This window comes from Lepidochelys olivacea (assembly GCF_965140295.1).
Source record: "Lepidochelys olivacea isolate rLepOli2 genome assembly, chromosome: 19".
In the NCBI taxonomy this organism is placed as follows: Eukaryota; Metazoa; Chordata; order Testudines; family Cheloniidae; genus Lepidochelys; species Lepidochelys olivacea.
The window spans coordinates 17617836-17631497 of NC_140429.1; the positions used below are offsets into that span (position 1 = coordinate 17617836).

The 13662-nt window shown below is 56.5% G+C and overlaps 1 protein-coding gene across 1 annotated transcript in view; it reads right to left on the minus strand.

Annotated features, from left to right (window-relative positions):
* Nucleotides 1–13275, minus strand: part of FOXO6 (forkhead box O6) — a 97344-nt gene extending 84069 nt beyond the window's left edge. The window contains exon 1 of the mRNA XM_084652293.1: nt 12538–13275. Within this exon, the coding sequence (XP_084508419.1) occupies nt 12538–12978 (441 nt within the window). The 5' untranslated portion in view covers nt 12979–13275. The remainder of the gene's footprint in view (nt 1–12537) is intronic.
* Nucleotides 13276–13662: the final 387 nt, after the last annotated feature.

The window sequence follows — 13662 nt, forward strand, 5'->3', positions numbered from 1 at the left end:
AATGGAGAGTGTGAGAGACAGAGGGCTGCAAGAGCTCAGCTCTCCCTGCCAGACATTAACCCACGTGGGGAGTTAGAGCAAGGAGCCAACACTCCTGGGGTCTATACCCTCCTCAGCTACATGTGGGCTTTGCTGCTCTGTGCCTCAGTTTCCCCTACCTCCATGAGGGGCTTGTGGGGAGGTGTTAGCTGCTGCTGTCCCCTACTCTGGGAAGCTGAGCTTTCCCTCTTTGCAAGGGGAGGGGACCCATGCCTTCCTCTGACTGCACAGCACCCAGCACCATGGGGCCCCGATCCCAACAGGTTCTACTGTGAGCGCCTGTGTTTCCCCTTCCTGGGGTGAGGCAGAGACAGGAAAGCAGCCCCTCTCCTCTGCCGGGTGAAAGCAATGTCCGTGTTGGGCTTTGGGCTCGCCTTGCTGGCAAGCAGCCAAGCCAACACATAATAATGAACAGATGCTGTCCAAAATGAGCTTCAGCAGCAAGCGGGTGACCTGTTCCAAGTGTCCTCCTGTAACCCAAAGTGTCTTTCACCTCACAATAGCCAGGCACCTTCAGCAGGCGAGAGGAGCGGACAGGAAGCATCTAGCTAATTAAATGCAATGGGAGCAGGGACAGGACAGCCAGGGGGAAATAAGCAGCTGACAGGGTGCTGCCGTGGGGTCACAGCGGCAGGGTTGGAAAGGCAGCAATACACCCAGGCTGAGTCTGTGGCTTGGCACTAAGTGGATATTCACTCAAGTGTTCCCGGGCAACTGAAGCACCAGCAGCAAAGGGGCACAGGGCCTATCCCTGGCAGTGAGGGCCAGGCAGCGGGACTGCTTGTGGGACCCCATGCATTAGCCTTAGCTCAGAGGTTCCAGTCCTTACCACCCTTGTGAGCAAAAGTTGTAACTGTCTGAGAGGGGCCTGGGCAATGAGCTGGGGCTGAGTGCAGGAGGGTCCACAAGGAGCCTGGCTCACTTGCACAAATGGCCCCAGGGCAGCCTCCACAAGCAAGAAGGGCAGCTGCAAGGTATTCTGGGAGCTCTTTGTAAGGAAGAAATCCACCTGCTGCACTCTGTGTTAACGGCAAAAAGGTGGTATGAGCGGCCCTACTCGGCCATTCCCTACCTTCGGAGGCCTTGACTTGCCCCCTTAATGTTCTTTGAATGTCATTTATTGTGCGTCATTTCCTAGGTTCTTAAAAAAGCAAACTGACATTTCCCTCCCCCCCCCCCAATTCCATCACATGGCATCATACTGACATCATGGGTCATCAGCGGGGAATCCACCGTGCAGGCCTCTGCAGTACTGGCCACAGACTCTTCTGCTGCTGGTGTCTCCACGTCTGACCCCTTCCACCCTGGCCAATGTCCTGTCCTTCATCCCCTACCCAGGCCTAGTCTCCCTCCAACCCAGGTCCTTGTCTGATCTCAGTCTTCCCCCATTTGTTCCCAGTCCCAGCTTCTGCCCAAGCTGCTTCTCCCAACTGACTCCCTCCACAGCTCCCAGCTCGTATTCCCTCCCTCTGCAGCCATCACACAGCCGAGCCGCCTCCCGCATCTTGCCCCAGGACAGCAGTAAGAGCACAGAGGACACCTCTCCCTACCCTCATTTCTGGTGCCCAGAGTTGCATCGGTCCCAAACAGCTGGGAGACGCAATTGCAGGGGAGTCCTGTCCAGCCACTGCAGCCTGGCCTGCAGCATGCCGAGTGCAGCTGGAATCTACAGGGAATTTAGCTGCAAGTTCTAACAAGTCTCTACTGAGCATGTGCAAACTGTGATTGCTCAGCAGTTTATAACTGAGCCAAACGTGGGTTTTCTTTTTTCTTCCTGAGAACAGTAGAAGACACATCCCTGCCACTAGGCTGACCCCTGACAAACTTCAAGTCCCGGCTACAAACGATGAGGTGCTAGCCCTTCTATAGAAACAGAAGGGTTCTTTTAACATCAGCAAAGCAACATATTTTCCCTCATTTCATTCTTGAAAACAGCTGAACCGTTTTCACTGAAACTTTCCAAAACATTCTGCCTGAGGTGGACACCCAGAGTGGAAAGTTTCAGCCCAAACGGCTCATGCTTGGCAAAGTTATAAGCAACTGAAAACAGGGCCTTCTAATGGAAAGGGCAAACAATTATACATGGCGCTACCAGAATACCAGCCCTGGGGGGTGGGGGTGGGAGCGATGTAAGAGGTAAACGGGGGTGGCTCCTAAAATGTGACCTTTGATGGGCACTCGGAGAACAGGAGCAGCCCACCCTTCCATAGGCAGTCGGGGAGGATCTGTTGGCTCCTAAGGTATGTGCCCCACATATTCTGAAGGAATCCACGCTCCTTGCCTTTCTGCCATCACCGCTGGCCTGCCAGGAGATGGACCATGTTGCCCGGTGGGAACGTGCTGTGAAGCACTTGGGGGATGGGACACCATGCCTGTGAGCCTTCTTTCCAGGCTCTTTGCAGTACCCCAGGTAGCGCAAGGCCAGCGCTGGGACATAATGCAGTCCAGTGGTCGAAGCACACCAGCCTCATCATGTATGGAGGGAGAACGGGGGACCCTGCTATTTCCTGATTTCCCTCTTGCTCCCCTCCCTGCCCACACTGAGGATATCTTAAAATTAGAGGCCCGATCCTTGGCTGGAGTAAAATGATGTAACCCCATGAGCTTCAATGGGTCGATGGTGATTTACACCAGCCGAGAATGTGGCCCTAGAGCAGTAGGCAGGGTGCACAGACACCATTCCCAGCAGGAAGTGTCACTAGGAAATCACAATCCAAAGGGCAGCAGCATGGAGCAGATCCTGGGGCCCATTCCTGGTACCTCAGCACCTTTAATGACCTGGGCCCTTCTGCGTCCAGGAGCTCAGAGCAGCCACTGTGCTGAGACTGAACTGATCAGAGTCCACCCAAAATATTTACAAGGCCTTGTAAGTAGAATTCCAAATGCCAGGAAATCCATTTCCCAGCCCAGGAATCTGGCACTCACCTCCCAGTGTCAGGCTGCAGCGAGCGAGGGAGAGAGGCAGAGCCGGGGAGAGGCAGTAGCAGACTGGAGAGCGACCTCCTGGAAGTGCCCCTTCTAGTCCCCAGCAGCTGGCGTGTAGTTTATATTCCAGTGGTTATTAAAAATAAAGGGAAAAGAGAGCTCAGAGCAGAGCAAGCTGTTCATTTGGAGCCTCTCCCTGGGGGTTAATAAAGCCCCACTCACTGCTGTAGTATCATTTTTATGTTATCATAAAGCTGGACCATTTAGCAGGTTTGTGTTACTTCAGCAGTTAGCGCTGCATGAGAAGGAACTCAGAGGGGAAAAGAGGATGAAAACCTCCCCGAGAGCCCAGAGAAATGCTGTGGGGAGGAAGGGAGCCCCACCAGCAAGGATTCCTTGCGTTAATACCCCAGCTGCCCTCCCCCTGCCACCGCTAAGGGCCTCCCACACACACAGCTAAACCCCCAGGGTCTAGGAAGAGCTGGCGCCATCCCTCCCCACACTTCAAGAGGCATTGTCACCAACACATAGCTCCGAGGGATGGCCAAGGGATGTGACTGCCCCAGGGAGACAGGACAAAGGCTGATCCGCAGAGGGTTTCCCCTCTGCAGCAGCAACTACCCAGCCTGGATCCTCCTGGGCTGCAGAAGGGAGCATTTCTCCTGACATCAGCAGTGGGGCATGGGAACAAATCACCCCAACTTGGTCCTAGCTTGCAGGGAGGGACACAGACCCATCACCACAACAATCAGAGCCACCTGCTATGCTTAGTAGCCCCAGGGAATTGGGGTGACTGGCTGGAGGGTTCAACCCAGCATTCCCACCCTCGGTGGAGATGGCAAGAGAGGGGAAAGCCCAGAGCAGGGATTCAGAGCCCAGAGGGTCTCGTGCTCACTGCTGGTCCCCCAGGATCACAGTCACTGAGAGACCCTGGATCTGGGGAAGGTCATTTGGGGAGTTGATTGTTTGCCGAATTATGGTTCGTGTTTGAGGAGTAAAAATTGAGGGTTTTCTTGGGTCCCTTCCAGCCTCCACTGCACGCCGGGAGCTCAGGGGAACTGCTTAGGTCCGGTCAGTCCCTTCCCAGTCCCTGCTCCAGCAGGAGCAAAAGGGGTGGTGGCTCATGGCCCCACTTTGCCTAGGACCCATAAACAGAGAAGTTGCTGCCTCCACTGAGCCTTGTCCTAGGAGCAGGGAACATCCTGCTAATCATGCCTGGGGGCATTGTGTAAACCTGCTCCTGAAGAACCTCCATTAGGCAGGGGCCAGGAGCTCTGGTCACCCCATCCCTTTGGGTGTGAGAGTCATTCATTCCCCTCCAAATCACAGCCTGGAGCAGTCATGGCCAGGAGCTCCCTGCAAGTCCCTCTTCTCCGTGGACTCCAACTAACATCCTGCATCACTGGGGAACGATCTCCACGTATGGAGAGGAAGGGGAGTGGAGTACGGGAGGCATGGGGACTCCACAGGGGCCAGCCTCCGGGCAGCTGCTGCTGTACCGGCTGCCCAGGAGCAAAAGTAACTTTGCTCTCCACTGCACGGGTGCTAATGGGAAGTTGAAACAACACTGGAGCCTGGTGAGTGGCCCAGGTAGTGCAGCATGGGTTCAAGTTGGCAGCCCCTGAGAGGCGAGGGCGTTTCCCCCAGGAGAGGCCAGAGGGAGAGCGTATCTGGGCTCACGAGGGCTGCTCAGCGACAGGTACAACAAGAGACAGGCAGCCCAGGCACTGCAGCTCTCCAGCTCCCCCTCACTCCCTGCCCCACCTCTCACTCCAGCCAGTCCGCCCCTCATTCCCACTTCTTGGCAGTGCAGAGCCTGCAGGAGACAGCTGCTCCCACGCTGCACTTTTCAGCCCATTTTGCTAACCCCCATGCAGACCTCCAAGGGCTTAACCAGTTCCTGAAAGCAGCTGCCAGGAGGTTACAGCAATTTAACTGAACAGGTTTAAAATCACACCTCTCCTTAACCCAGGATAATGGCATGTGGACCAAGCCCCAGGCCCCAAAATCACCCTCAAAGCAAGCAGAGAAGCGAAGGGCTCTTTCTCTCCACGCAGCATCGGTGCTTTGTGCTGGGAGGAGCAGGCAATGGGCTGCAGCTGGCTGCTACCTGTCATTCCTCCACCCTCCTCCTGGGAGGGGGCACTGCGCTCCAGAAATGAATCCATCACTTTATAATGCCCCCTGCGTTTCTCACCTTGCTCTCGCCCTGGAGCAGGGTAGGAGGGGCCACACTACTCAGCCCAAACTGGAAATGTCCCAAGCAATGGGGTTTCCACCCTGCCCCTATCCTGAGCCTTCCCTGGCCTGAGCCACCCACTTGCCTATGGCCGCAGTGCTGTCCTGCTGAGGCGGTGTGCAAAGTGCACCATGGGACAGGGAGGGCACAGAAATTAAGGCTTTCGGCACTGTCAGAGCTACATCAAGCAGCCATCCACCAGCTGATTGCTTGAGTGTTCTATTTTGGACGTCAAACCGGAGCAGGCAGAGCCTTAGAACGCATCAGACCTGCTGCCTTTTGACGGAGGGTGTTGGTTTCCCATTAACAAGTGGAAAGCGTGAGCTGGAGCAGAAAACTTCAAGCGCTTTGGAATTGATAAAATAACAACTCCCTAATTAAGCAGAACTGTCAGTCACAGGCACTGGCTGCCCGGCCCCGGGAAAAAGCAGCGGTTTCCAGCACACGTGCCTGGCATAACAGAACAGAGGGTGTGCTGCCACTCACACTGCACGCTGGGGGTCCCCAGGACGTGCCCCAGAGCAGAGCTCCCCTTTAGCCACTGGAAGCAGCACAGCCTAAAGGTCTGAATACAATGGAGACCAGGAGCCAAGACTCCTCTGTCCCATTCCAAACTTTGACTGTGGGCATGTCATTTAAACACCATGCCTCGGTTTCCCCAAGTGTAAGACAGGGCTACTGCCACCCACTCCATTGGAGGGGATGTTAATGATTGCAAAGTGATGTGAGCCCACTGAATGAAGGTTTCAGAGTAGCAGCCGTGTTAGTCTGTATTCACAAAAAGATTCACAAAAATAAATTGGTTCGTCTCTAAAGTGCCACAAGTCCTCCTTTTCTTTTCACTGGATGAAAGGGGCTCCAGGAGGGGAGGGGAAATGTGCTCTCATTATTCGGCTGCTCCAGCAGCTGTTCCCACCCTGAGGCTCGGGTAGGGGCAGAACACTGCTCCTGAGCAGCCTGTCATCTCCCCTGCAGGCTCCCAGATAGACCAGCCAAACTCAGATCCCCGTGCACTGTGCTTGCATTCTCTCACTGCAGGGACAAAGCCCACTCAGCCTTCCCCCAAGGACACGGAAACGATCACCCTGCGCTGGGGAAGGCTGTGCACAGCCATGTGTCAGGTCCAGGTATGGGGCAGGAGGAAACGGCTGTGAATGCTAAAGATAGGGTGACCAGACAGCAAGCGTGAAAAATCAGGACATGGGATGGGGGGGGGGGGGAAGGGGTAATAGGAGCCTATATAAGAAAAAGACCCCAAAATCAGGACTGTCCCTATAAAATCAGGACATCTGGTCACCCTAGCCAAAGAATGCCCAGGGCCAACCAAGGAGCAGTGTGTGCGCAGGAGAGATTCCCAAAGATACCCACCTTCCCTTTAGTCGCCATACGCAGTAGGTTGGCCCTGAAAGACGTATTCAAATCCTGGAGAGCCCCCTTCCGAACAATAGCTCTGCTGAGCACCAGGCATGGCTGTGTGGGGTTGTGGGGAGGAGAAATGCTGCATGTCTAGTGATGAGAGCAGAGTAGGAATCAGGTCTGCTGTGCTCTGTTGCTAGCTCCAAAAGGGGTTAAAGTAGGAGCTCCTGGTTCGGTTTTTGGCTCTGAGAGGAAGCCCGGTCTAGCGGTTAGAGCAGAAGCCATGCACTTCTATTCCTGGCTCTGGATGGGGGGGGGGGGCGGTGTCCAGTGGGCAGAGAAGGTCAGGAGTCAGGATTTGGCTCCCAGTTCTAGCACTGCGTAGCCTGGGGCAAGTCACCCAGGAAATGAGGCTAGAGCTACCCCTTTGCACATCAGCCTCGCCCTCGCACAGGGCAATGCACTGGGAGCATGACACTTGCACAGGGAGCTAATTAAAGGCAAAGCCCTGTTATCCAAGACCCCCGTCCAACACTCCTGTCAGTAATGAAACGCTTTAAAGCCAGGCTTGGGGCAGGAGGAGAAGAGCAGCCTCCGCAGGCTCTGCAATGAGCAGCTCATTACTACAAGCTTGTCTGCCCCCTACTCCAGTTACACCCGCTGCCAGCACTGGTGCCACGTGAGGGGGCATTCAGGGGAGTGTAGCACCATTAGCACCGTGGAGGGGGCTGTGCATCGAGGGGAGGGCATTCCCAGGGAGCCAGGCTTGGTTCTGCTGGGGCAGGTTGGGGAGGAAGGCAGCTGTACTGCAGGCCGGGGATAGGGAACAGACAGGACAGTGTGCAGGGCAAGGCTTAGAAAGCAGGGCGCAGACAGAGGCTGTCACTGCGTGGTGTGTACTTCGGCCTTTCAGCAGCTCCCTCCCAGCCCCCACTCACATCCACAGATTAAAAGGGCAGAACCTGTCTTTATTTCAGGGAGAAGGCTGAGGAGAGAAACGCCGTGCCAGCTCAGAGCACCGGGCCAGGCTCCCTGCTGCGCTACGTGGGGTGCTGCAAGTGAGACAGCAGGTCTGGCATTAAAGCCTTGGCACACTAGCACTTCATAGGGATGGCACACCAACACACCCCCTACCCCCAGTTCAGTCGTGGCTGCTACTGGACACGCAGGACTCGTTGATCCCAGCCAAGAAAGCCCAACGGTCTGGCTTAGCTCCATGGCAGCCTTGCTTCTTTGGCTGCTGGAGAAAAGGAGAAAGCGGTCCCCTCTGATGCACACAGGGATCAGCGGGGGTGCACAGGACAGAGGTTCAGAAAACACCACGTGAAGGACAGGGAGACCAAAGGGGTACTTAGCACATCAATCCAAAGCCCGCAGGGGTTGCTACAGGCCCCCCCAACAGCAAACACAGGCAGGGAATGTGGGTCCAGAGTGCCCTGATACAGACAGGGAGAGAGCCATGTACCCACACAGGGCTCCTGGCTCGGGGGTACTGGAAACCCTTCTCTTCCCAAATTCACAAGGGCCATCTGCCCCAGAGAATGCTGCTTTCAGGACCCGCACAGAGGTGCTCTGCTGCATTCACGCTCACTATGGGGCCTTCCCGCTAAGTGTGCAACACTGGGAACTGGGCAGGCAGCTTGCCGACAGCTGTTCTTGTGTGGGAGGTGTCAGACACGGTCTGAATGTCATCGGGAGGCTGCAGGAGATGAGTCGTTACTAACTGCAGCTGTGCCACACTGCAGACAAACCCTTCTGCTCTCAGCCCAGGCAAGAGGCACAGAATCGCCGCTCGCCATCAGCGAGTGCGGGAACCACCTGCCATCCACGGGGACGGGTCCCCTCTGGCCAAGGCCCCGGAAGCAAATTGCACTCACCCCCCAATCCCTTTACCAAATCCTCTGGGTCATGGAAGGCACCCGGCTGCCTGGGATTCCTTGGCCAAGCAGGGCGGATAGGTTTGCCCAGACAAAATGCCTACTAATGTCCAATAATGGCTGAGCACCTGACAGATCCTTTGTTCCTGCCTCCTTCCCCAGCTGCAGCAGCAGTGTCCCGAGCAGGAGTCCACACTCCTGCAGAGATGCCCTATGCTCCTCGGAGCAGAGCTGGGAGAGGCCCCAGCAGAACTTCTCCTCTCCAAGTGCACGATCCTCTCTTCTCCCTCAAGGCTGGTGCTGGGGCTCTAGACCCCATCCTGGCTCCAACCATGCTCCCAGCTTCGCTGCAGCATTCTGGGTTCCACTGGCTCCTTGCCTGGGTTATCCCCCCCTCCAATCATCTCTGTGGCCATAGCATCCACCTCAAACAGGGAGCAGTGTGGGGGGAGGGGGAGGGCCAGCAGCCACATCTGGCCAGGTGAGTCACTCTTTCCCAGCTTGCATGCCTGTCTCAGGGTGTCATTCCCCAGGGAGAACATGGTCCCACAAGGAGGCGGTGCTCCAGATGAAGCCCCTTTCATGCAAAACACTTGATGAAATCAGCAATCCCCCTCAGGGCTGGCAGCTACCCAACACAATCTTTGCTCCCAGGCTGCACATGCTGCTATAAGGTGCACACGGTGCTGTGAGGGTACGTGGCCCTCTCCAGAAGGTAGGTGAGAGACCCTCCCTGCCCCAAAGGGCAGACAAGGAGATGCTCTCCAGTCTCTGGGTGGGGAACAGAAGCAGCAGCGCAAGCTGCATCATGCACAAGTGCTCCCTAGTGGATGCTTCCAAGCAGCACCAGCCCATCATGCTATGAAGTTGTCTGGTCTCTTAGCCGTGGGCTGCAGCGAGGCCGTGACATATAGAGAACAAGGTGCACTGGAGGGAATGCTGGGGATGGTCCCAATTCTGACACACCTGCTGTCCAGACAGGAAACCCCTTAGCACTCACCCTGTCCAAGGCTGGGCTGCAAAAGCAACAGCCACATTCAAGCCCTTACTGCTGCAAGGCCAAAGCTGTTGCTCATCCCGACTGCACGATTGCAAGCCCAGCCCTAGTACCGGCTCCACCCTGGTGGTTTGTGAGTGCCCTTGCCAAGGCTCTTCCACTGTGCTCATCTGAATCCTCAACCCTCTCAGTCTCCTTCTAGTGAGGTCATAGTTTGCAAACTTGCCCACCCCTCACCACTGATCCCACCCTCCCCAAGCCCCCTTCTCCCCTCCCACCACAGCAATAACAAGAATCCTTTATCCTTCCAGGAGCCCGTATATCTGGAGATCATACAGCATTTTTTACACTCATTAAATAACACAACATCCCAGAGAGCTGACAAGGGATAGGAAGGGAATCTCTTTACCCACTACTGAAATGCAACCACCTCTGGGGTGGAACGTGTCAGCTGCCTAAGAGCACCCAATAACATTTCAGTTCCCCAAGGAAGCCCAGCACTCAAAACCTCCAGTGATGGAATTTTGTGTTCTCTAAATGACTACCACTCAGACACCTTTCTAGTGTGGGACACATTTTCCCAGCCACCTTGTGCTGTCTCTGGCCCTTCCCAGTCCCTTGATACTTCAGTGGGTGAGTCTGCCACCAGTCCCTAAGCGCTGATTTCATGTGTTCTTTGGTCAGAGTGCCCCACATACTAATTCAGCTACAATTTTCTTCTTTACAGTGGAAGCTTCTACTGGGCACGTGTCTGTAAAATGGTCTCATTCTCCTCTGTTCTATTTAGGCTCCTTCTCCATGAGGATGGCCCTGAGGTTAAAGCACTGGACTGGGACTCAGGAGATCGAAGTTTGATTCCGGGCTCTGCTAAACACTCCGTGCGTCAGCGTGAGCAAGTCACTGCCTCTCTCTGGAGAGTTGGGATAACAATTCTCCTTTTGTCTGTCATGGCTACGTAAAGCATAAGCTCTCTGGGGCAGAGCCCATCTACACAACCCCTAGCACAACGGGGCATGTTCTCAGTGGGGACCTCAGGGACTTTGCTAATACAAGTGACCACCATACTATCTGCACACCTGTGCTGCTGGAGTTAGTTCTTCACAAAGGTCTCATAGCAGCCAGGGACATCCCCTGGGGATGGAGCAGCCCAGCCTCCAAGTCATTAGGGAGAAGCGGGGGTAGGCTCAGCACGGACAGAAATGGGCACAGCTCCTCCTGACCCCAATGGGAGCTGGGTTCGCTAATGCCAGGACAGAGTTTGGCCCATATCCCACAGCAGCCCTCGTATTAATGAACACACTGCTTGTTACCCACTAATCACACTGGAGGCGACAGGGTTTAGGGGAGGGGTTAAGGGAAACCACCTCCTAGTTTACGGACACCATCTAGACACAAGGCAATCGCTCCGCTCTGCCAAGTGTTGCTAACATGAGGTGTGTCTCCAAGTGGCAGTCATTTTGTAAAAGTGCCCTTTCCGACCGGGCAGGGTGCTGTGACAGAGACAACGCCTCCGCTGGCAGGTGCGACTGAGCTCAGCACAGCCTCTCCCCCACCACTTGGCTCCAGGAGTGCCCGTGTAACAGCTCCACGGGAAAACACAGTAAGAGGGGAATCGATGGTTGCTGACAGAAATATTTAACAAACCAAAGGCAACAGCCTGCCAGTGAAACCAAATCCAGAGAGCAGAGGGCTGTGTGCGCGCACATGAGGGGAGGGAAGCACAGCACCTTCCGAGGGGAAAGACCTCTGTGCCTACTTTCCCCTCACCACGCTGCAAGAGTTAAATCCTGATCTGCCCAAGACTCACACATGTACAGCGAAAGGAGCCTCACAAAGCCATTTCTCTGGAGCTCACCTGTCTGTGGAGAGCCGTCTGCCTCACTGCCGTCAGACAATTAGCAAGGCGACATCTCTCTGGGCAAACCAGGCAAATTTAGCTCTCCAACTGTAGGACGGGACCCCCCTAATCTCACTTTACTGACCACACAACAGAAGCACATTATGCTGCTGGGCAAATCCCAATCGTCCATGTAACCTCCCCATACTCACTCGCACCACAGTGCTGGGGATTGGCAGCACTGTAATTAATAATGCTCCAATGCTCACGTGTGGCAGGCAAAGACGGCTTATAGCACAGCACCAATTTTTATCCTGACAGACCGGGAGCCAAGACCGCTGTCACATGTCTGACTCCAGCTCTGCTGGCCACTAGCCCGGCCAGCATCTGAAAGAGGTGAGCCAGTCACTTCTCATGCGATAAAGTAGATATGGATTTCTCCCCTCTCCCCCAGACCTCTTGTTCTCAGACTCCTTCCTCTAAAATGCAACCCAAGAACAAAGATGTATAACATAACCACATGGAAAAAAGGGAGGGAAGGGGCAAGTCTCTGGTGTCATTCATCTGAATCAGGTTTCAATTAACACCAACAGGAGACAGAGCCATGCACACACAAGCACCTCCCTGCTTCTGCTGCCCAGGGTCCTTTCCAGGTGGGCAGGTGCATGGGCAGTTATAACACAGCGGCAGCAAGAACTCAATGCGAGAATGATCCCTCGGCCAGCTTTCAGGAAGGGGGAGGGCCATTCAAAATGGGTGAACAGGTAAACGGGAGCTGCTGTAGACAAGTTAGCCCGGTAGGGATCTCCCTGCTAACACACACAAGGCAACAGGAACCTCTTCTCTCTCCCCACCCTAGAGAAGCTGGGAAAACTTGCTGCTCCCCTGTATGCAGATGCACAAATGTGGATGGGAAATCTCTCCCAGCCCAGCTCTAGGTAAAACCAGAGCTCTGATCAAATAGATCAAGCTGCCCGTCCCCTAACCACACATTCACTGATATGGCCCCAGCCTCTGACCACATGCATCGCCTTAATGAAACTCCGCTCACAAGCAGGGACCTAGCAGGTATTTCTGATAGTACAGAGAGAGAAACTTGTCCGCTCCCCGCTTGGAAATGGGCAGCTGCAAGCGCAGCCCCTGACCACACAGATTAATTCAACGCAGCCTCTCTGGTAGCACACAGGGATTTAAATTAAACTTGGCTGGCGCCTGCGGGCAAGGAGGCGCGGGCACCGCTCCGGCCCCAGGCGGGGGCTGTACGTACCTTCCAGCCGGCAGAGCTGTTGCTGTCTCCTTTATCCTTAAAGTAGGGGACGTATCTGACCATCCAGTCGTAGATCTGGGACAAGGTGAGCCGCTTCTCCGGGGAGCTCTCGATGGCCTTGGTGATGAGGTCCGCGTAGGACAGGTTGCCCCAGGCATTGCGCCGCGAGTTCTTCGCCTTGCGGAGCTGTCCAACATCCGCCCCCAGCGAAGGCAGCGCCGAAGCGGCTTTGCGATCCGCCACGGCTCCCGTGTTCTCCGAGCCCTCTGCCGCTCCGCCGGCCGCGGGAGCTCGGGAGCCACCGGCTGCCGCCGCGCCTCCGTCCTCCTCCTCCCCGGGGAAGTCGGGGTGAGGCAGCGGCCAGGTGCAGGAACGGGGCCGGCTCTGGGGTTCAAAATCCGGGTCGATTTCAACCTGATGCGCCTGCCGCTTCTCTTCCATGTTCCCCCCGCTCCGCCTCCCCCGCGGAGTCACGGCAGGGTTCCGCACGGCCGGGGAGAGGGAGAGACGGCGGGGAGCCGACCGGGGCGAGCGCTCACGGGAGAGGCAGGGGCGGGGGAGGACGCCAGCCCCCGGGCCGACCCTGGAGTGCAGCGGGGCGGGGAGAAGAGGCCCCGGCAGCAGGGAGAGGACGCACAGCAGTCCGAAGCCAAGCGCCGGCACCTAGGAGGCAGCTGGTCCCAGCCCCATGGCAGCCCGCAGCAGTGTAACGCGAGAGCTCAGATGGGGGGCTGCACGATGGGGGCTCCCGAGGCAGGGAGGGGCGCGGAGCTCCCCCGCACGGAACGGCCCCAGTGCCGGGGGGCTCAGCCAGAGGCGCATGGCGGGCGGGGGCTGGCGAGGGCGGCTGCATCCATCGGGGCCAGGCTGGGGAGCGAGGGAGGCTGTTCAGTCAGCAACAGATGCTCCGGAGCCCGGGCGGCGAGCGGCAGCGGAGTCCTGCCGGACGGGCAACGGGAAGGCTGCGGGCAAGCCCGGGGATCCCAGCGGCCAGCGGGGCAAGTAACAGGGCAGCCTGCGCGCTGAGCCCGGCTCCCGCCTGCCCTGGGCGCAGAGAGGCGGCGAGAGCAGGGCGCGGCGGCCGGCTCCTCACGGCTGGGCGGCCCGCTCCCCGGCAGGTGGGCG